The sequence below is a fragment of the Theropithecus gelada genome, chromosome 1, assembly GCF_003255815.1.
Source record: "Theropithecus gelada isolate Dixy chromosome 1, Tgel_1.0, whole genome shotgun sequence".
In the NCBI taxonomy this organism is placed as follows: domain Eukaryota; kingdom Metazoa; phylum Chordata; class Mammalia; order Primates; family Cercopithecidae; genus Theropithecus; species Theropithecus gelada.
This window is the reverse complement of record NC_037668.1, coordinates 43,224,808-43,247,866: the sequence shown is the minus strand read 5'-3', so window position 1 is coordinate 43,247,866 and position 23,059 is coordinate 43,224,808. Positions and strand designations below refer to the sequence as shown.

At 49.0% G+C, this 23,059-nt stretch overlaps 1 protein-coding gene across 1 annotated transcript in view; it reads right to left on the bottom strand.

The window, feature by feature from the left end:
* The window catches only part of FHAD1 (forkhead associated phosphopeptide binding domain 1), a 155,402-nt gene that overhangs the window by 20,727 nt on the left and 111,616 nt on the right, over positions 1 to 23,059 (bottom strand). The window contains exons 19-26 of the mRNA XM_025367034.1: positions 21,465 to 21,572; positions 16,195 to 16,368; positions 13,849 to 14,074; positions 11,859 to 11,943; positions 8,735 to 8,841; positions 7,058 to 7,217; positions 5,187 to 5,319; positions 68 to 197 (exon numbers count right to left, since the gene is read on the bottom strand). Coding sequence (XP_025222819.1) covers positions 68 to 197; positions 5,187 to 5,319; positions 7,058 to 7,217; positions 8,735 to 8,841; positions 11,859 to 11,943; positions 13,849 to 14,074; positions 16,195 to 16,368; positions 21,465 to 21,572 — 1,123 coding nt within the window. The remainder of the gene's footprint in view (positions 1 to 67; positions 198 to 5,186; positions 5,320 to 7,057; positions 7,218 to 8,734; positions 8,842 to 11,858; positions 11,944 to 13,848; positions 14,075 to 16,194; positions 16,369 to 21,464; positions 21,573 to 23,059) is intronic.

Below are 23,059 nucleotides of genomic sequence, written 5' to 3'. Positions count from 1 at the left end.
GGTAAACTGGTCAGTTCCCAAAGTAAGCCTGGGGTCCGCTGCTCTAACTAGGAAGGAGGAGATTTACCTGGTGCGTGCGCCTTCTCTAGTTCTTTAATTCGCGCTCGAAGTTCAGATAAGGCCTTTTTCTGACGCTGAATGACCTCCTCGTGCCGGGACCCTTTGCACTTGACCCCTAGATCGCTGAAGGATTGCTCCTGTGGGCAGAATGGGGTGGGCAGCAGTTGATCAGGGATTGGAAGACTTCTCTTACATTCACAGAAACATGAACAATTCATGGATAGCGGAACCCAGTTGCTTAGCACCTTTGGGAAAAGAGCATTTGGGCTTCCGCAGAGGTAGAATTCACATTTTCCATCTCAAATATCAGGTCACACGTGGGAAGACCTCCAACTTTCCTATTTAGCATCACTATACATAAAAGAGCCCCTCCACGTTCCCTCTCCACGTTTTATTTTTTTCTTCTCATACTGCTCTACGCCTGGATTTCCATTTGCTGTCACGCTGGTCTTGTTTCTGAACAATCACAGCAAATTCTACTCCTGGAGGGGCATTTTCAGATGAGAACGCAAGATGCTTTCTTTCAACTGGTGATAGGGATGATTATTTAATATTTGCTAGGGGGATTCGATAGACTGGCTCTTGGTTGGGCTGGAGAAAGGAAAACCTTCCTCTGAGACTTTGGAGCCTCTGCAACAGCACTGTCCCACAGAACTCCCTGTGGTGAAGGGAATGTTTTATACCTGCACCGGCACCGTCCAATATGGTAGCCACTAGACCCAGATGGACCATCCTAAACAGCTCAGGTTAGAGTTGCAGTTTTGTGTGTGTGTGTGTGTGTGTTTGATGTTGTTTGTTTTGGTTTTTGGAGATAGGGTCTTGCTCTGTTGCCCAGGCTGGAATGCAATGGCATGATCATGGCTCACTGTAGCCTCTACTTCTGGGCTCAAGTGATCCTTCCAGTTCTGTAGCTGGAACCACAGATGTGTGCCACCACGCCCGACTAATTTTCCTGTATTTTTTTGTAGAGACAGGATGTCACTTTGTTGCCCATGCTGGTCTCAAACTCTTGAGCTCAAGCAATCCTTCTGCTTCAGCCTTCCAAGGTGCTGGGATTACAGGCATGAGCCACTGTAACCAGCCTACAGTTGGGTTTACTAAGAGCACAGACAAAGAAAAGTCTTTTTCACCTTTTTTTTGACGGTGTGTGTGTGTGTTGCTCTGTCACCTAGGCTGGAGTGCAATGGCACAATCTCAGCTCACTGCAACTTCTGCCTCCCAGGTTCAAGCGATTCTCCTGCCTCAGCCCCCTGAGTAGCTGGGATTACAGGTGCATGCCACCACGCTCAGCTAATTTTTTTGTGTATTTTTAGTAGAGACAAGGTTTTACCATGTTGGCCAGGCTGGTCTCAAACTCCTGACCTTGTGATCCGCTTCCCTTGGCCTCCCAAAGTGCTGGGATTACAGGTGTGAGCCACCGCACCCAGCCGTCTTTTTCATCTTTGAAGGGTCATGTACCCTTTTAAGATTTGGAAGCATGCAGGGTTTTTCCTTCCAGAAAAATTCGCAGCGACACAAATATTTGCATACAACTTCCAGAGGGTCAAGACCTCCTGAAGTCCATTCATAAACTCTGAGCTAACCAACGCTTCTCCAGGGTAAGCAAGTCATTCGTTCATCTCACATCGATTTATTGTGCCAAGCCTTGTTCTAGGCTCTGGGGATTCAACAGTGGCTAAATTCAGCAACATCCCTGTTGTCAGAGATTCTGCATCCTCATGTGGGCAGACAGACAACAAGGTGAAAGTATCTGGTAGAAGTTATAAATGGTAAAGAGAAAATTAAGTGGGTAAACAGGGTGGGGTGTTGGGAACAGTTCTCAGTTGCAGATAGAGTTGCCAGGGAAGGCTTCAGTCAAACTGGCAAGAAAGAGAAAAAATTGACAATCTGGCTCTTTTATAATACTTTTTAAAGTAACAGTTTTGGTTCACTTCATGCATATACATATACATATATAGATAGCTATAGATATAGAAGATAATATATATGTAGTATGAAGTGAACCAAAATTATTTTAAAAGTTGCCTATCCATCTATCTATTGAATGGTAGCAATGGCTGCATGCCAGACACTGTTCTAGGCACTGGGGCGAGATCAAGGAGCGGGCAGACCAGCCCTTGCTGCTGTGGGTGCGTTTCTATGGGGCAGACAGGTAACAGGCAGACAGGCGCACAAACACTCTAATGTCGGAGAGTGATGGGTGCTCCCAGGAAAAGAACGCAGAGGAGAGCAAAGGAGACATCTCTTTGTTCTTCCTCCTTTGATGGTTCAAATGCTTATCAGAGGCCTGTATGACACATCCCTGGCCCTGCACTAGCCACACTGCCACCAGGGGAACAGGGCCCATGGCCTCCTACAAGGGGCTCAACAGTGCTGTCTGAGGCCCTCCTGGGACGGCCCCCTACCCCCACCCCCATGTCCCTACCTCTCGTTCCCTCCCTTCCTTCTGGCTCTGCTCCAGGTCTCCTCCAGCACGGGCCTCCCTGACCACCTGACCACCCCCCTCCCCCAGGTCAATCTGTTCCGAATCCTGCTGTACAGTTTCTCAGAGCGCTTCTTCCCACTGGACATTTTACTTGATCTTGGCTTGTTTATTTCTGTGTCTCTCCTCCCAGATGACAGGCTCCGTGAGAGCAGTCTTTATCTCCTTCGAAGACTGTGCTATTTCCAGGGCCCAGCACTGTGTCTGAGCACAGTAGGTACTCAGTAAATATGCAGCGTGTCAGAAACAGAAGCTGTAAGGAGCTTGCCCTGGCTTTCCAGCTGGGACCAGGGCTCAGCAGCTGGGAGAGAGACGCAGGCCACCCTGGCTGCGCTTAGTAGGGCCTCGCTTGTCCTCGGACCCTATCTCCACCCTGCTCACAGGATGCATGGCTGGTTCCCTTGCGGGGCTGGCTCTACCCTGGCCTCGGTCACCTCTTGAGGATGCGTGTTTGCCCTGAGAGTAAACAACCTGGAATGTTCTCCCTCTCTCTCTGTCTCTCTGTGTATAGCAGGGGGCAGGAGATACTGAATTTTGGGGGTGTAGGGGTAGCCACGCATTGAGGCTGCCTCACAGCCTGTGCTAGCCTGAAGGGGTACCAGGAACGTCACATGACCCCTCCTTGCGGCTCTTCTGGGAATTTATTTATTTGGAGAGGATGAAATTCTTTCTCATACAACTCTTAAGCCCTCTGACCCACTCTGGCTTAGAAAGCAGGAAGGAGCCCGAGGGAGGAAAACCATTCCAAGAAGGAACAAATACATTTTCCCTTTTATCTTGCAGCCTCCCTCCCCCATCCTCCTCCACTAATCCCTCCATATAATATAAACTAAAAATCAAGGGCATCCCAGTTCAACAATCCAGTCCAACAGACGTGCACAGAGTCCAAGGGCGTTTGGTGTGGGCGGGAGCCGGTGCGTCTTCTCCTATCCCTGGCATAGGGCCTGGCACACCGCAGGTGCTCAATAGTTGTTGAACAAGTGAATGAATATGGGTCAGGTTCTGCTCTAAGAGCCTGGGATTCCAACAGGAGTGCCACACACCCCCTGCCCCACGGAGCTTACGGCCACGTGGACCTGCTACAGCCCCCGCCTTCCTGGTCACCCTAAGCAACCAGGAGACACTTCTGTTAAAGTGCTCTGGACAGCAATCGATGCCAAGGACAGCTGGCTGGACCTCGAGCCCTTTCGTTCAAGCTGTTTGCGGCCCTGGCTCAACGCTGTCTGGCAGGGGAAAGGCATCTTTGAGAAAGCCGGAAAGCAAGCTGACACATTTGGCCTGGCTTCCCAGTGAAAATCCAAAGCCCATTACTGGAACGTCATGCTCTCTAGGCTCAAAACGCCCCAGGGGAAGAAGAGCCCCAGGCTCCAGGAAACCAGGGCCTTGAGGAACCACTGAGTCTCACGATTGCATGCTGCGGACCGTGGGGAGTATCACAGCCCCAGCCGTAGGGACAGAGTGTGAGTGCCTGCTTCTAGGACGGCCCAAGGAAGGCTGTTCTCACTCAAAGACACACTCCTATCAGATGCTTCTGGGCAGGTGCATAGAACAGCTACCAAGACACAGCCACAGAGCACTCCCTACGTGGCTCTTTGGGAGGGCAGTTTGGCTCCAACAATCACAATTCAGGAAGAACAAGTACATTAACTACAGCATTGCACAAGAGGAGAAGCAATGGAAGTGTCCATCAAGAGGGGACTGGTTGGAAAGAAGAAACAATGGGATTCTATACAACCATTTAAAAGGGTGAGGCAGATCTTCATATACTTGCAAAGATGCCCATTAAATAGTGGTATGTAAAACTAAACCCATGTTGCAGAATGTACGTGGTTTGACACCATTAGTAAAAAAATTATCTACTAAACAAATCTCTATATGGGCCAGGCGTGGTGGTTCACACTTGTAATCCCAGGACTTTGGGAAGCTGAGGCAGGTGGATCTCTTGAGTCTGGGAATTCCAAGACCAGCCTGGGTAATGTGGTGAAACCTCATCTGTACTAAAAATACAAAAATTCGTCAGGTGTGGTAGCATGCGTCTGTAGTCCCAGCTACTAGGGAGGCTGAGGCAGGAGGATCATTTGAACCTTGGGAAGTTGAGGCTGCAGTGAAGTTGTGATGGCACCCCTACACTGCAGCCTGGGTGACAGAGTGAGACCTTGCCCCGGAATAAATGAATGAATGAATAAATATATGTATGGGTTTGTGTGTGTTTGTTCAGGTGTGTATATACATAAAATGTATTTCTCAGCCAACCCATAAGGTGGGGATGGTCATTACTGTCGGAACAGGGAACTGGTGCACAGTGACCTCCCCAAGGTCACAACAGAGTTTCTAAGTGGAGGAGCTGGGATTCAAATGCGAATCTATGCCTGATCTTCAGCCACTACACTTTCTTGACCGTGTCAGAACGTGGAGGCCTCTACGAGGGAAAGATCTCATGGCATGCACATCACACTGTGGACAGCTGTGACCTCTGGTGACTGCGACTGAAGAGGCAGGATTCTGCGACTTACTTTATACGTTTCACACAAGCAAGTCATACTTTCGGAACTGAGAATGAAAATATCTTCAAAAGGAAAGAAAGCCACCACTGGGCCGTGTCTTAGCACGTCCTTCCGGGTGCCCAGGAGTTGCTGGCACTCACCTCTTGGCTGCTGGAGAAGGCCTCGGTGTGGACGGGTTCTATCTGCACAGAGGTGTCACACGTCTGGGTCTTCTTCCGGGACTTCTGTTCCTTCTCTGTGTTCAGCTGGAGTCTGTGTTTCTCCTGGGAAGCCCTGGGGTAGAGAAGAATAGGATAGCACGAGGTTCCAGGAACCACAAATGACTTTTGCAGTCACTGGAAGACCAGGAAATGGAGCTCTATTTTTACAGGAAACAGAATTCTTTTGAGACTTCAGTTTCCTGCTCCCAGATTTCTAGAGAATTCAGTTTCAGGGGACTTATGGGAGAGTGACCAGGGCAGGGAGCACCTGCCCTTGGTTCCTATACTGGGGCTGAGGACACCTGCTGTGGTTTTACAGGGACATTTGCTGCATGTCTGCTGTTTCTAACACTTTGTGTGTCTAACCCTTCTCTCTCTCATAACAATCCCACAAGTTAGGTCCTCTGCTTGTCCCATTTTACAGACAAGTAAACAGACACACAGCAATCTGCCTGTAGTCACCTTGCTTGTAAATGGATGGTCTGGCTATTTTTTTTTTTTTTTTTTTGATGGAGTTTTGTTCTTGTTCTCCCACCCAGGCTGGAGTGCAATGGTGCGATCTCCACTCACTGCAACCTCCGCCTCCCAGGTTCAAGCAATTCTTCTGCCTCAGCCTCCCAAATAGCTGGGACAGGCATGCACCACCACACCCGGCTAATTTTGTATTTTTAGTAGAGACAGGGTTTCACTATATGTTGGCCAGGCTAGTCTCAAACTCCTGACCTCGGGTGATTCGCCTGCCTTAGCCTCCAAAAGTGCTGGGATTACAGGTGTGAGCCACCGGGCCCGGTCTAGGGTCTGGCTTTGAAACCAGGCAGCCAGGTGTGGAGTCTGCTCCTTTAGCCACTACGTGAATCTGCTTTGGCCACGAGGCACACAAAGCTACCAGATATCCACAAAACATCAATTTCAGTCAAACTCTTTTTTTATGAAAACATGACTCATTCTAAAATATGGATAAGCTGCGGGTAAAAATGCAACTCACGGATGTTTTTAAAGATGAACCCAGGGGACGATGACAATATTTTGTATGTATTTTAAGCTGGCACCTCCAGTTTATTCATTTGTTAAATAAATATTAAGTTCCCTTATGTGCTGGGCTGGGAAATCAATAGTGGGCAAGGTCTACACAGACCCCGTCCTCGTGGGAAGGGCAGACAATAAACAGGCAATGGGGCCGGGCGTGGTGGCTCACGCCTGTAATCCCAGCACTTTGGGAGGCCGAGGTGGGTGGATTGCTTGAGGTCAGGAGTTCAAGACCAGCCTGGCCAACATGGTGAAACTCCATCTCTACCAACAATACAAAAAATTAGCCAGGTGTGGTGGCTCATGCCTGTAGTCCCAGCTACTCCAGAGGCTGAGGCACAAGAATGGCTTGAACCTGGGAGGCAGAGGTTGCAGTGAGACAAGATTTCTCCACTGCACTCCAGCCTGGGCAACAGAGCGAGTGAGACTCCATCTCAAAAAAACAAACAACAACAAAACAGGCAAAGGTAGCCTTGCTGTGTGCTAAGTGGTAGGTTAGACAGAGTGCAGGGGCTGAGGGAGACCAAGCATGGCAGGATCCCTTGGCTATGTTTGGTGAAGATGAGTGAGGGAGGGCTTCCTGGAAGAAGTGGCATTTAAGCAGAGACCTGACATCTGGAATATTGGACAAGGAAGTTTGAGAAGCACAGAATAAGCAAAACCATGAAACACATATCATTCATTGATTCAACTCCTCAAGCAGCATGTACTGAGCCCTCCCTCTATGCAAGACTCAGGGGCTCCCTATGCCAGGTGAACTATCCCCCCCCCCCCCCCCACCCAACCTGAGTGCCTCCTTGAGGGCCTTCAGCTCCCGGTCTTTCTTTTCCACCAGACTGCTCATCTGGGCCATCTTCTCCTTGAGCACACTCAGCTCCTTGCTTTGCTGCTGGACCAGCGCCACGTTCCGTTCCAGTTCCATCTTCTGCTTCTCGTTTAGCTCCCCTGGGAGTGACAGGAGGGCCGGTAAGGGGGTCTCTGCCTCCCGGGTTCAAGTGATTCTCCTGTCTCAGCCTCCTGAGTAGGTGGAATTTCAGGCATGCGCCACCACGCCTGGCTACTTTTTTGTGTATTTAGTAGAGACAGGGTTTCACCATGTTGGCCAGGCTGGTCTCAAACTCGTGACCTCAGGTGATTCACCCACCTCGGTCTCCCAAAGTGCTGGGACTACAGGCATAAAGTAGCTATTATTAGCATCCTCACTTCACAGATGCAGAAACTGAGGCTCAAGGAGGTAAGGGACTTACCTGAGGTCATGCAACTAAGAGTGAGTAGATATAGAATTGGGCCCGACATCTCCAGAGAACTGGGCATTGTAGCCTGTACCCCACACTTTCTCATACCTTATTACAAAAAACCTCAGCCATAAATGTCTTGGGGTATTAACAGGAACAGCTACAGGGAGCGAATACCTTGTAGGGTTTGGGATGGAGACAAGATAGGAGCATTCTTTTCCCTTCCTCCACTTCCCCAGGCTTAGTTCCATCTCCCAGCTCCTGCCTGTCTATCCATGCCCTTCAGCTCAGGGAGAGTAGACATGGGATAGAGAGGCTGCTATCAGATGCAAGAAGGAGGGAGGCAGAAGTAAAAGCACAGCGATAAGGAGGAACAAAGCAGGAATATGAAGGCAGCATTGTTTGTGTCTGTCCGGAACAGCACAGAACTCAGTTATTTTGCCCCTACTCTAGGGGCCACTGATGCCCATGTTAACCCTAGGAAGAAGGCGTGTTGTCCCTACTCGGCATCTGAGGAAGAGAAGGCCTGGAGAGCCCCCTTGTCCTAGGTCCCAAAGCTAGTGAGTGCTGGGGCTTGTGCAAACTGGCCTGCCGCAGGAAGACCCCAGGATTGCCCTCCAGGCCTTTGCTTCCGGAAGCAAATCTGTGCTAAAGGAAAATTCTCCCTGAAGAAGAAAGTTGCATTTCAGTGCAGAGGTCCAAAGTCCTGTGGAGAATGTGCCCTGTGCCCCTTGGCATTGAGTCAGGGACTCGGTGGGGGGTGGGAATCAGGGACATATCCAGGATATGACTTTTGCTGACCCTGAGTTACAGATGCTGGGACAACACAGGGAAGCAGGGTTGTTTATGCCAAGGTTTCCAACTCTTTTTTTTTTTGGGACAGAGTGTCACTCTGTCGCTCAGGCTGGAGTGCAGTGGTGTGATCTGGGCTCACTGCAAACTCCGCCTCCCGGATTCAAGCAATCCTCTGCCTCAGCCTCCTGAGTGGCTGGGATCACAGGCGCCCACCACCACACCTGGCTAATTTTTGTATTTTTAGTAGAGATGGGTTTTCACCATCTTGGCCAGGCTGGTCTTGAACTCCTGACCTTGTGATCCAATTGCCTTGGCCTCCCAAAGGGCTGGGATTACAGGCGTGAGCCACTGCGCCCGGCCAACTCTTAAGCCTCATCTCCTTCCTTTCTCGAGTGGGTCAGGAGGTCAAGAGACACCGGAAATTGTTCAAACCTCTCAAATCCGACATTCTGCTGTGGGCTTCTGTAAGGTCTTTCCTTAACTTCATGATGACCTCCTGCTGAGACAGGATTTCCTTCTGAGCAGCCAATAAGTCATCTCTGAAATTCACAAAAACAGGTGAAGTCAGTTCAACTCAAACTCCACACTGTCTCCTAAGTGTCAGGAAGGGGCCAAGTACAAATGCAAACAGATTCTCAATCATGGTCCATGCAATGCCAGTCCCAGCAAAGGATGAGGACAGTCTTCAAAAACTCTAAAACAAAAATGACTTTTTTGTTGCACCTTCGTTTAAGAAAATAGATGGAGGCCAGGCACTGGGTACATGCCTGTAATCCCAGCACTTTGGGAGGCCAAGGCTGGAGGATCACTGGAGCCCAGGAGTTCAGGACCAGCCTGTGCAACAGAAATCAGAACCCCATCTCTACAAAAAATAAATAAAAAAAAAATTAGCCAGGCATAGTGGTGTGTGGCTGTTGTCCCAGCTACTCGGGAGGCGGAGGTGGGAAGGTTGCTTGAGCATAGGAGTTGAAGGCTGCACTCCAGCCTGGGTGGCAGAGCAAGACCCCGTCTCTAAGAAAAGAAAAGAAATGAAGAAAAAAGAAAATCCACTGAGACAGAACACAAGATCTGGCTGAGTTGAGTCTGAGGCTCGAACATGCCTTGCATGAGACTGATACCCACTACCCAGCATCATGACTTGATGTGCCTGTGGACTTCTGATGGTGGAGGGAGAGGGGAAAACTATTTGGAGGAGGTTCAGGGATTCTTTGGGGACAGGGAAGAAAAAAGAGAGGAAGACAATGTGGCTCTGTTCTCTCAGCAGCTCCTTTGAATTCCTGGTGGAGGGAGGCGGGGCCAGATGTGAATGAATGGTGTTCTTGGGGGAGCTGGTAGAAGTGTGGCCTCGGCGCCCAGGCAACAGGGGGACAGTGATGGTGACAGGACAGCTCCCCCTCCCACACCCCTGGAGGGCAGCACACCTTTGGCACCCTGAGACTCAGGATGGCTGATGGGAGGGTGGCTGCGCCCAGTGGAGGGGTGAAGGGTGCCCAGCAGGAACAGCAGGGGAGGCGCCTTGGGTGGGGATTTGACAGGAAGAACACAGGGTGCATGCCTCAGCAAGTTGAGAAACTGCAGCCTGGCGGAGACAGGTCTTGTGTGTGTTGCAAGGAGTAGGTCTTGCCCTTTTGGAAGGGGGTTGGGAGCCTTAGTCTTTGGGCAGGTATTAATGCCACTTCATTTGAGTTCACAGGCTTTTGAAATCCAGGCTCTTCTTATAAAGACTTTATTTTTTATTTATTTTAATTTTTTTGAGACGGAGTCTTGCTCTGTTGCCCAGGCTGGAGTGCAGTGACGTGATCTCAGCTCACTGCAACCTTCATCTCCTGGGTTCAAGCGAGTCTCCTGCCTCAGTCTCCCAAGTAGCTGAGACTACAGGTGTCTGCCATCATGCCTGGCTCATTTTTGTATTTTTAGTAGAGACGGGGTTTCACCATGTTGGCCAGGCTGGTCTCAAACTCCTGACTTCAGGTGATCCACCCACCTCGGCCTTCCAAAGTGCTGGGATTACAGGCATGAACCACTGCACCCAGCCTTATACAGACTTTAGAAGGTACTGCGTTTATTATGAATTAAAGTAAAACACTGGCAGGTTGCATGTCAAATAAAAAAAAAGACTGGTGATCATTAGAATGAACATAACTACATATATATAGTATATTCTGTGTGTGCATGCATCTGTGTGTGTCCACGTGAGCGTGTTCTTGGCTGCAACCACAAATCTTCCAACTCGAGGATAAAACCTCAGAACTCAAGCATGTTCACACGCCAAGGAAGTGGACCAGAGCAGGGCCGGGAGGTGCTGACTCTTCTCCAAGTCACGAGCACCACTGTTTCTAGAGTTTAAACAGGAGGAGGAGTCAGGAACTTTTCACAATGCGGAGGCTGGGTATCCTTGTCTTTTTGGGGTAAAATCCCTGTGACATTAGACTTCAGTCACTAGGATTTGGTGCAAGGATTGGGCAAGTGGTTGTCCTCTTGGGGGGAGCTTCTGAATCCCTACGCTGCATCCCATCGGCACCTCCTTCTTTATGTGCTGTTTTCTGGATCTTTCCCATTCATACGTTTGTTTCTCTGAAAACTATCAGTTCTTCGAGGATAGACTTCTTTATAGACTCACTGGCTCTCAGAGTCAGGAGGGTTGAAATCATTTATTTGAGGTCATTTAGCCAACTCCTTAACTTCTCACCTTTGCAAGGCCCCGCCCCACCAAGTGGTCTCCACTGTTTGAAATCTCTGTCTGCTTAATAACACCTATGAATGGGCTTGCCTCTAGCTGATCCTCGGGAAAAATAGCTAATAGCAGTATTAGCTAGATTTCCCAAGCACTAGGCATGTACAGCCTTACTTCACAGACGTGGAAGCTAAGGCTCAGTGAGGTGGCGTGACTTGCCCAGGGTCACACAGCTGGAAAGTGTCAAGTTGGAATCTGCTATGTTTTGAATGTTCGTCTCCTTCAAATCTCAAGTTGAAACTTAACCCCCAAGGTGGCAGTATTGAGAGGTGGCCTTTATAAAGTGATTGGTCATGAAAGTACAATTATGGATTAATGGATTTGTGGGCTACTGGGTTAGTGGATTAATGGATTATCATGGCAGTGAGACTGTGGATTTATAAAAAGAGGCAGGGAGACCTGAGTTAGCACACTCAGCCCCTGGACATGAGATACCCTGCACCACTCCCAGACTCTGCAGAGAGTCCCCAACAGCAAGAAGGCCCTCACCAGATGCAGCCCCTCAACCTGGGACTTCTCAGGCTCCAAAACTGTAAGAAATGAATCTCTTTTCTTTATAAATCACCCAGTTTTGGGTATTCTGTTATAAACAGCAGAAAACAGGCTGAGGGATCTGAATGTAGATCCATCTAAATCTTTCCACGACATTGCCCTGCCTTGCTGAAGGAATGGGGAAGTGGAAGCAGCACTGGAAAGGCAGCAGGCCCAGCTCTTTGTATGGCTTCTGACAGTGTGGCCCAGGTAGGGGCTGGTTGCCTGTTTGCCCCCACCCAGGTGGTGCCGGTGAGAATGTCTGGCGCTCATGCACCCGCGGGTACTCACATCAGGTGTTCATACGCCATGTCTTTGGCACTGCTGTCCGTCATGGGAGCCACCAGAGGGTCTTGCGGCCTTTCCTCCTTTTGGGCTGTATCAGAGAGACATGTGATCGTTGTGAGAGGAGGCTGTCCTTCCCCTTTGCTTACAAGCACACCTGTGTCTTTCACAACTTACAAACCCTGCCTCCACCTGCAGCCCTCTCCACCTTGTGAGACCCACATGTGTGCCATGTCACAGGCTGGGGGCTCTCCCAAAGTGCGTGGCCATGCGATTGTCCCAGTTACTCTAGAAGGCAGGGGCTATCAAGTCCACTTAAAGACAGGGAAAGGGGCACCGGAGTGATGGAAGCTGCCGGCGATCCACTTGGCTAAGCTGGTGAGCAGTGCAGCCTCAGCCCCTGGTCCCACCGCCTGCCTGTCTCTCTTGGAAGAAGAATCTGTGTTTAGCACCTTCCTCTCCTCACCTCCCATTTACACCTCAGTGCACCGCCTCTGGCGTCCTGTCTCACTACTCACTCACGTGTTCACTCACTTGTTTATTCCTTCAACAAACGTGTGGAGTGCACACTGGTCTAAGTACGGGGGTGACAAAGATGCAGTCACCCTTTAGGTCCCAGCTCAATCTCAAACACCTCCCTCTGACCTGGACATCACCCTTCAGGTCCCAGCTCAATCTCTTTTTTTGTTTTTGAGACAGTCTCGCTTTGTTGCTAGGCTGGAGTGCAGTGGTACAATCTCAGCTCACTGCAACCTCTGCCTCCCGGGTTCAAGCGATTCTCCTGTCTCAGCAGCCTGAGTAGCTGGACTACAGGCGCACGCCACCACGCCTGGTTAATTTTTGTATTTGTAGTAGAGACGGGGTTTCACCATGTTGGCCAGGATGGTCTCAATCTCTTGGCCTCGTGATCTGCCAGCCTTGGCCTCTCAAAGTGCTGGGATTACAGGCATGAGCCACTGAACCCAGCCCCCAGCTCAACCTCAAACACGCTTCCTCTGACCTGGACTCTGGGTTGGGAAACTGAATCCCACTCTTCGTCCTTGTCATGATGCCCTATTCATCCTGGATCACCTGTCAGGGCAATAATTTTGTTACCATGGGGACAAAAACTGGCTTGTCCATCACTGGATCCCGAGTGCCTACATGAGATCGGAACGTAATAGAAGCTCCACTGAGAGAGCTGAATGAGTGAATGAATGAGGGAAGTCCTGACGGCTTGCCGACCTGCTGGGAACTAGAGCCGTGTTTCCTAACCAGGAGTGAGTTTGCCTCTAGGGGACATTGGACAATGTCTGGAGACATTTTTGGTTGTCACAGCTGGGGTAGGGGTGCCACTGGCAGCTGGTGGGTGGAGGACAGGGAGGCTGCTAACACCCAGTAGTGCCCAGTTCAGTCCCATCCATGAAAAAATGATCCTGCCCCAAATGTCAATAGGGCTGAGGCTGGGATACCCTGGCCTGAGTCCTCTACTTCCAGAACTTTCTCCAAGAGCTTAACCACTTTACAATAATACCTTACCTTGGCCGTTTGGGGCAAATAAGTGCTTACAAGTCTGAGTTCTTTTTTCAGCTTCTTTTGGGTTTATTTTTTAAGGGACAAATCCTGGCTGGTAATGAGTGCATTAGTGAAGATGCAAAAGGCCAATGGCAGAGAGAAGCCTTTGAAAGGCCCCCACACGAGATGTTTTCATGTGGAAAAGATGATTCCACTTCGTGCTGCCCTGACAGCTCTGACAGCCCTGGTAGCCTGTGTGTCTCGCCGGCTCACTGGGTCGGCACAAAGGATGTCCCAACTCATTGCCATGACTTCTGCTGAACCTGGGCCTCGGAGGGCTTCTGACATCGTTGTGTAACAAGAACAAAAGGGGGCCTCAGAGAATGAATGAGCTTTTGAATAAGGCACGGCCTTTTTCTTAACCATCAGCCTGTTGGGACCCAGCGGACAATCAGAACCTACCCCGAACACTAAGATTTCCTTGGTCCCCCTTCGGACTTACCCGGGTCGTTGTCCTTCAATGTTGCAATCTCGCCTTCTATTTTTTTATGGTGTTGACTGACTTTCTGGAGTTTCTCTTCGAGGCTCACAATCGTCTGGGAGTGCTGTTTGATTTGCTCCTTATATTCCATGATCTCTTCTTCAAATCCATGTCTCTGTGATTCCTGCTCATCCTGGACGGCCTTCACCGTCTTCTGCTGCAGGATTAGCCGCTCTTCCATCAAGATCTGGGAACAGAGTGTCACTCAGTGTGGTCTTGGGAGCTGGGTATGACAGCAACCATAATATACACCCTGGGTACACACAGGTGCTAAACTGGGCCTCACCCCAGGGCCTTAGCACGTGCTGTTCCTTCTGCCCTGTACACTTCTTCCACAGCTCCTTTCATGGCCAACTCCTTCTTGACTCTCAGGGCTCAGCTCCAGCGTCACCTCCTCCGCGAGGCCCTCCCTGACCACCTATCAGGAGCAACCCCAGACACTTCCTATTCCAGCGTCTGTTTCATTGTCCCTGAAGCCTTTAATCGTTTGTTTCTCATGCCCTCTATAATGTAAAATTCATAACAGCAGAAATGTGTCTGTTTTTACTTACTGCTATGCCCACAGTATTTGATGTTTGATAGATATTTGTGGAATTAATGAATGAACAATTTCATAAGAAAAAGCAAATGAATTTGCCTTTCTTTCTTTCTCCTTTCTTTCCTTTTTTTTTTCTCTCTCTCTCCTTCCTTCCTTCCTTCTTTTTCTTTCTTTTATCTCTCTCTCTCTTTCTTCTTTCTCTTTCTCTCTCTTTCGAGACAGAGTCTTGCTCTGTTACCCAGGTTACAGTGCAGTAGCATGATCTTGGCTTACTGCATCCTCTGCCTCCTGGGTTCAGGGTATTCTCCTGCCTCAGCCTCCCAAGTAGCTGGGGCTACAGGCATGCACCACCACACTCAGCTAATTTTCATATTTTTTTTAGTGGAGATGAGGTTTCACCATTTGGCCAGGCTGGTCTCAAACTCCTGACCTCAGATGATCCACCCACCTTGACCCCGAAAGTGCTGAAATTATAGGTGCGAGCCACTGTGCCCAGCCAGAATTTGCATTTCTTAAAAACAAAAAATTAATGACCCCCAAATGGCAAATCTGCTGCTTTCCCCCATCCAAACACTCCCTCCTGAGGCTCCCCTTGGCGTTTGCATCCCAGCACTTCCTCCTCAATGCCCGCCTGCTACTCCAAACTCACCCTGTCCTGCTCCCTATTCCCAGGTGACGTGCTGGGCCTCGGCCTCTGATCTCCCCATGACAGGTACATTCTTTGCCCGACACACTCACACATGCCTGCTCTTCCAAGGACCCTGCCTAGGAGGCTGCCTTCCAGATTAGGCTCTTGTCTTGCTTTCTCTCCCAAAACTATTGTGTACCCAAAGCTGGGGGGCTTTTGAACTTTGATGCCCTATCCTTGCCTTACTCCTCTTCTCCAAAAGAGGGTTGCTCCAAGAGAACACCCCCACCATGACCCCAGACCTCCATACTCCTATCCCTATGTCGTCCTTACGCGATCAGGTCCCCAAGCACCCTGGCCTGAAGCGTGCAGTCTCCTTTGGCACTGTGCTCTCCTTGGCGCTCACGTCCTGCCAGCAGTTATCAAGTCCTGCCATCATAACTCTCTCCTGCGACTCCCTCCCTCCCACACCTCCCCCAGCTCCCGCCAAGGTCAGGTCCTTATGATTCTGGTCCACCACGTGCCACACCCAGACCTGTTCTCTCCAACGCCACACCCTCGTGAACTTTACTTCGTTCTCTTTTGGGAGATTCACCTTCATGACTTCCTTGCTCAGAAACCTGTCGGTTGAGCGTGTGGATGACAGAGTGAATGCACATGGAGCCCTGATTTTGGAGGGCCTCGAATACCGAGCCTACGCTTTAATGCATTGTCTTAAAGCCTGTGGAATCATCACTCATCACTCGGTCCTGAGGCTCTCCAGGCATTCTGATCCTGTGAGGAACCTGCATTACAACATCTCAGAATACCCTGCAGACGGGGCATCCTAGCTCTGTGTACCTTTCATTCTAAACCAACGCTTCTCATTAGGGGGCCATTCAGGGACACTTGGCAATGTCTGAAGACATTTTTGGTGATCACGACTGCGGGGAGAGGGCTCCTGGCATCCGGTGGGTAGAGAACAGGGGTGGTGCTAAATATCCTAAGATGCTCAGGACAGCCCCTCACAGGAAAGTGCTACTTGACCCAGAACATCAGCAGTGCTGAGGCCGAGAAGCCCTGGTCTGAGCCACACATTCTCACGCACTGTAATCTTCTATTGGGAGAAAAATTCTCCTGTTCCTGGAAGGCACCGACTTACCATTTTTGTCTTGGTAGTTTCCAGTTCAGCTAATGTTTCATTTAATTTCAAGGCGAGGCTCTCTGCTTTTAGACTTTCAGTTGCCTTTGTTTTCTGAGTCTCTTCAACCATGGCTAGTGCGTCACTTAATTTATTACTTAAAACATCCTCTTTTTGCTCTTTTAATTCTAATTCCTAGACAAAAAAAACAAATAGCAAAATAACAGACATTCAGGAATACGTATTTACCCAGTCCCCTTCTCCCCAACCTTCAGGGAGGGGACAAAGTCTATTCTCTAATTATTCTGTCGATTCTTTTAAAGTACAAAGTCTATGCCTTCTCCGGAAGGTTCCAATTATTATAGAACTCGTCTTCACATTCAGCGGCGATCTGTCTCCTTGTGATTTCTGGTCTCTGAGCTCAGTTCTGTCACCTGGAGCTCGTTGAGAACGTTTTATTTCTCTTTTATGAGATAGCCCTTTAAATATTTGAGGAGGGCTGTCATGTCTGTCTCTAAATCTGTTCTCCAAGATGAATGTGCTGAGTCCCTTCTCTCCTTCACTGCAACACCTGCTTCCAGGACACCCCCCTTTCCTCCAGGGCTCCGGCGGCCCTGTCCTGGGCATCTCTTATCCCTTATCCTGGAACCCATTCTTTTTTTTTTTTTTGAGATGGAGTCTCACATTGTCACCTGGGCTGGAGTGCAATGGTGCTATCTCGGCTCACTGCAACCTCCGCCTCCCGGGTTCAAGCAATTCACCTGCTTCAGCCTCCCAAGTAGCTGGGACTACAGGCGCATGCCACCACACCCAGCTAATTTTTGTATTTTCAGTAGAGACGGGGTTTCACCATATTGGCCAGGCTGGTCTCGATCTCTTGACCTCATGATCCACCTGCCTCAGCCTCCCAAAGTGCTGGGATTACAGGCGTGAGCCACTGCACCCACCACCGCATGAAAGATTCTTTCGATCTTTCATAGTCAACATTCTATTCTCTTTGAGTCCCTCCTGCAATAAATGTGAAGTATGGGCTTCTTGAGTGGCACTGTGCTGGGCATCTTATGAACATTATTTAATCCAATTTAAAATATATTCGAAGTACTAGGCATTCTTAAACTCTGTTGGTGGAGGTGCAAACTGCTGTGACTTTTCTAGACACTCATTCAGGAATGTGTATTATGAGCCTGAAAATGTGCAAGTCCTGTGACTCAGCAACTCCACTTTAGGGAGTTTTTCCTAAGGACGTAAAGACTGATGCACAGGGTGGGTTAGCTGGGCATCTGCTGCACTAGTGAAGAGTGAGAAACCAACCCAGGGGAGAAGAAAAGAAGTTGGGATCCATCCAGCACAGTGCAAACCTGGGTCACAGAAGATTGTTTGATGACACTGAGACATTCTATGCAAAATGAAATCATTCAAACTTTTTTTTTTTTTTTCTGAGACGGAGTCTCGCTCCGTTGCCCAGGCTGGAGTGCAGTGGCGATCTTGGCTCACTGCAACCTCCGCCACCCAGGTTCAAGTGATTCTTCTGCCTCAACATCCCAAATAGCCAGGATTACAGGCACCCACCACCACGCCCGGCTAATTTTTGTATTTTTAGCAGAGATGGGGTTTTGCCATGTTGTCCAGGCTGGTCTTGAACTCCTAACCTCAGGTGATCTTCCCACTTTGACCTCCCAAAGTGCTGGGATTACAGGCGTGAGTCACTGTGAATGGCCAAAATCATTCAAACTTAAAGCGGTTGAAACCTTACATTATTTTGAGACTCGAGAGGAATGTGGCTGTGGGGCCTGGGTCACGTAGCACGCACCTGCAACTTCTGTTCTTTTCTGTAAATGAGTGGGAAAGCCCTGGCAGCGCCAGAGATAAGACTCCTTCAGATGATCACCCCTCATCCTGGAACATTAAAGCAATTTTCCCAGGAATGTAGCAAGCTGTGACCAACCAAAGGGCTATAACCGCATGTGCTGACCTTGTGTGGAAGACGTTGCGATCCTGTTAACTGCCTATCAAAGTGAAATTTTCACCTCCCCCTGCTTTGGAATGCTGACTCATTCTTTTGAAGTCTGTTTTCTGGGTTGCCGTCCTCAAGCTTTGAGCTCGAATAAACTCTATGCTTAGAGAATCTCATTATTTAAGGTTGACACATCGTATGTTAAATATCAAAAATAGCATCCAAAGCACTGTGCACAGTGTCACAGTGTAAATCACTAACTTGGTCATAAATCGGTATTTATCGATGTCGATGCTGAGGTTCAACACAAAGGCGGTCTGGAAGGAATCACATCAAAATGTCGACAGTGGCAACTGTGCTCAGTGGACTCTGTTAGTTATTATTTTCTTTGGAGTGATTTTCTGTTTTTTTTTTTTTCAAGTTTTCTAGAATGACAGGTGTCTTCTTGTTGTTGTTTTTTTATAATCAGGAAAGAAAACACTTTTTTTTGGAAAATATTAAATCCCTATACCATTTTCATCATGTTATTCCTGCAAGCCTCTCCTGGGAGTTGCTGCATCCTCTGCGTACCTCCGCTTAACTCCGTCTGATTCTTTTTCAGGGTCTTAACCTTGCTGTTACTGTTGGGATATTCCACGGAGGACCTCATGCGGACCTGGCCTACGGAGGTGCTCACTGGAGACACTGGCAGGCATCCCACGGAGTAGCTTGTCACGTACAGCTCAGCGACACACCCCAGGTGTCCCAAATAATCCACAACAAACTGAAATTGTTTCTTTGAAGAGCTGTGAAGCTGCCCTGCTTATCAGTAGATCACGCGGCCTGCCATCTTTGCTCCCTGCCAGCTGCTGAGCAGCTTGTCCCAAGCATAGGAGAACAAAGTCCACTGGTCCCATGCATTGGAAATTCCTTTCTTTTCCCTCTCTCCCTTTTCTATTTTGCCTATATAGATGAGATCAATCTTTGACTGCTCTTCCGAGTATACAAATAAAATAATGTGCAAACACACAACTCTCTGCCTGACTCGTATTTCTTTGGATTTTCCTGATAAATGGTGAATCCCTGGGCTGGGTCCTGTTCTTGCTTGTCTAGGGTAATGTCACCTGTCTACTTTGAGGGCTGCCATGAGACCTCATTTTTTTTTTTTTGAGAAGGAGTCTCACTCTATTGCCCAGGCTGGAGTGCAATGGCAGGATCTTGGCTCATTGCAACCTCCCGGGTTCAAGTGATTCTCCTGCCTTAGCCTCAGTAGCTAGGATTACGGGCATGTGCCACCATGCCTGGCTAATTTTTGTATTTTCAGTAGAGACGGGGTTTCACCATGTTGGTCAGGCTGGGCTTGAACTCCTGATCTCAGGTGATCCACCCACCTTGGCCTCCCAAAGTACTGGGATTACAGGCATGAGCCACTGCGCCTGGCCAAGACCCTACCTTCTGATGTTACTGTTCTAAGGATATTGTTGAGAAGGTTGCTTGTTGCAGAATCCTCTACGTAATGACCCGTAGGAGAGATTCTCTCTGGTCTAGTACCAAGAATGGTCATATTTCCACGAGCAGTTGGTCCATTTTTGTCTAGCAAATTGTACAACCAGCTGGGATTTCCCTTGCACTGTAACTGCTAGAGGAAAAATTGTGACTCATTCATTGATTTCATGATACACTTTTTTTTTTTTTTCATTAGTCTCATTCCGGATCCCTTTTACGTCCCGACTTACCTACTTTTAAAACTTTAACCTCGCCTTTTTGCCTACCCATAGTGTATTTCATGGAGGATCCATGGTACATCGTTTGGGGGACACGGCTGCTTGGGAAGAGGCTGCCTTTCTCGGGCTCTCCCACAGCCTGCAGCATGTGCCTCCCTGCAGGGGTCCTCTGTGACCGTGACGGCCCTGGGCTGACAAGTCCTGCATCACTTCACCCAACTCTCGTCTGCCTTCTCTGGACACATGCCAGTTACTCCAGGTCCCTCCTTGAAGACTGGTGTCCAGGGCTGACGTGCAATGCAGATGTGCCTTCCTGACTAGCCTCCCTAGCGCAGCCTTGTTTAAAGTGCATCAGCGCCACTTGGGCTGCTTACAAAACATGCAGCTTCCTGAGTCTGTCCTCTACCCAGGGGGTCAGAACTTCTTGGGGTGGGGTCCAAGAAACAGGCATTTAAAAATAAATTCCCCAGAGATCCAAATGCATGCTAATGTTTGCAAATCTTTCTTTGAAGAAAATGATCCAAGGTTGATGTGAATAGAGACCTTTTTAGTCCTAGCTGGTCCCGAAAATCCTTTGAAGTCATAGTCAGCTATATTTAAATTTAACCCATCATTGCCAGGTTGCATGTTTGTCAACTGGGCTTTGACTTTGACATATTGGTAATTGTGTGTGTATGTGTTTTGTACTGCTGGGACCCAGGAGAAGTGAATTATGCCCTACTGCTTATGTACCAAAGACAGGGTCAGGTGCGAAATCCACTTCTATTCCTACTATGTTTACAATTCTCAGTGATAACAGTAAATGCATTTTGATTATGAAGGTGATGATAACTATGACAACAAGCTCTGCTTGGAAAACTAATATCGGCCTGATCAGAAACCTAGGTGTCCATACCCTTACATCTCCTCTCTCTTTTTTTTTTTTGAGAGGGAGTCTTGCTCTGTCACCCAGGCTGGAGTGCAATGGCACAATCTCAGCTCACTGCAACCTCCACCTCCCGGGTTCAAGCGATTCTCCTGCCTCAGCCTCCTCAGTGGCTGGGATTACAGGTGCGTGCTACCATACCCAGCTAATTTTTGCATTTTTAGTAGAGATGGGGTTTTACCATGTTGGCCAGGCTGGTCTCGAACTCTTGACCTCAGGTGATCTGCCTGCTTCGGCCTCCCAAAATGCTGGGATTACATGTGTCAGCCCCTGCGCGCTGCCAACATCTCCTCTCTTAAGCTAGGCAGCTGAGCCCAAAGCTGAAGTGCAGTAGAGAGGGAGGGGTGAAGATTTAGGGTTGGGGAGTCAGCCAGTCCGGGCTTTGGATCCTGTCCCTCCACTTCCCAGTCATGAGTTTGCCATGCTAACACAGGCAGCTGACACATATATGTGGAATGCTGAGTGCCTCTCCATGTGTTCTGTGGGTATAACAGCAGTCATGTCTCACAACAACTCAAGGAGATTGATCTGTATGTATTAGGTGTATTTCATAAGTGGGGAAACTAAGGCACAGAGATGTTAGGGTTCTTGCCTGAAGTTCCACAGCCAGCCATGGGGAGAGGTAGGATCTGAACCCAGAGCCTGGCTCTGGCACACTGCCCTTCGCCGTGCTGGGCCCCTCTTGTCTCTCCCTCCCTGCGGCTCATACCTCTTTCTGCTTGGTTAAGCGATTCTCCAGGTCTTGCACCTTTTTCTTTTCCTTCTCCATGGCCTCCTTCGCTTTGCGTTTCTCGTAGGCAATGCTGCTCTCTGAGACCTGGAAGTCAATGAAAGTGGTTTGAGGGCCTGTGCCCTCAAAGGGAAATGACACCGAAAAGGGAAACCAGGACGAGTCACCATGGAAGCCACCAAGTCAGGGTTGGAGAGAAAGATCTCAAGGAAAAAAGCACCCACTGGGCACAGAGGTGAGAACCCGGGAGCCATATCTTAGTCATGTGTGTAAAGGAGTGAGTGAGTCATCATTCAAGATTTCAAGGCAGGTGTTCAGGAAGTGACATGCTGATGAGTGGTTGGGTCCTGGTATTTGGCGCTGAGTCACTGAATAAACTGGCATATGCTGGCACCGATGCTGGCCTTTGTTGGAAGTACCTGGCTCTTTGGGAGGTGGGGCAGGACAGACAGTGCTGGGGAGGTGCCTTCTGTCTCTGTAGACCCATGTCAATGGCTCCAAAGGAGGACTGAGGCAGCCACTTCCAGTCTACAAAGGCATGGGTTCCCAAAATTCCTGTCTAGGTCAGTTTGTAGCTGAGAACACAAATGCCATATACCTGGTGACGGGGAGGGAATCAGAGGCCCAGACTCACCTGTACATGCCCTGGGAGGTAAACAGCTAGGGAGGGCTTGAAAAACTCTATCTGCAGCTGTTGAAACTCTTGCAATTATACACCACCCCCGCCCCCACCAACATAAAGTTCACAAGAAAAGGATTTTAAATATATATGTATATGTACAACAAAAGACCAGAGGAGTATGTACTGAAGTGTAAGTGACGGTTATTTGGGGGGAATTGGGATTATGGCAACTTTTATTTTGTTCTTTTCACAGGTCTATATCTTCTAAATTTTCTTTAATGCACAGGTATTATTGGCAAAAAGAAAAACGAATGAAAATTGTTACAGGGCATGCAGTGATAGGAGATGGGAATATCCTAATTCAAGGGACAGTATGAGACTCAAGATGTGTGTGGTCCTGAAGGAAAGACGATGTTCCCAATGTTGCCAGTGTTAACATCACGTGTGTGGCACCCACCCACCCCACCCGGCTCTGCATATCCAACTCCCAGGCCCCCCTACCCGACCACATCTCCCAATGCAGACCTGGCTTTTTCTCACTGTCAAGTCTTCACTTAAGATGGTTCAATCCTTGCCCTGCAGGTCTAAGTCCTGCCCGTCCTACAAGGCCACCCACACCCTTCCGCATGCCCTGTGGTGAGGGCTCTTCCCCTTCTCTTATTATGCACTGCTTGGTGCGTTGCAAATGAAAATAGTGCACAGAATGTGTTAGTGCATCCAATCTGCAAACCCCAGAGAGCATCTATCTGATTATCCCCGTTTCACAAGAAAGGAAATGCAGGCTCCTTTAAGGAGGCAGTATAAAGACAAGCAGTGTTCCAAGGTGTCATCACCAGGAAGCGGTGGTGCAGGCTTAGATGCCAGGGCCCTCGCCTTAACCGCTCGGCCTCTGGGCCCTGATTCAAGCCCTGCCCACTTGGAGGCAGGAGGCTTTTTCTTTTTCTTTTTTCTA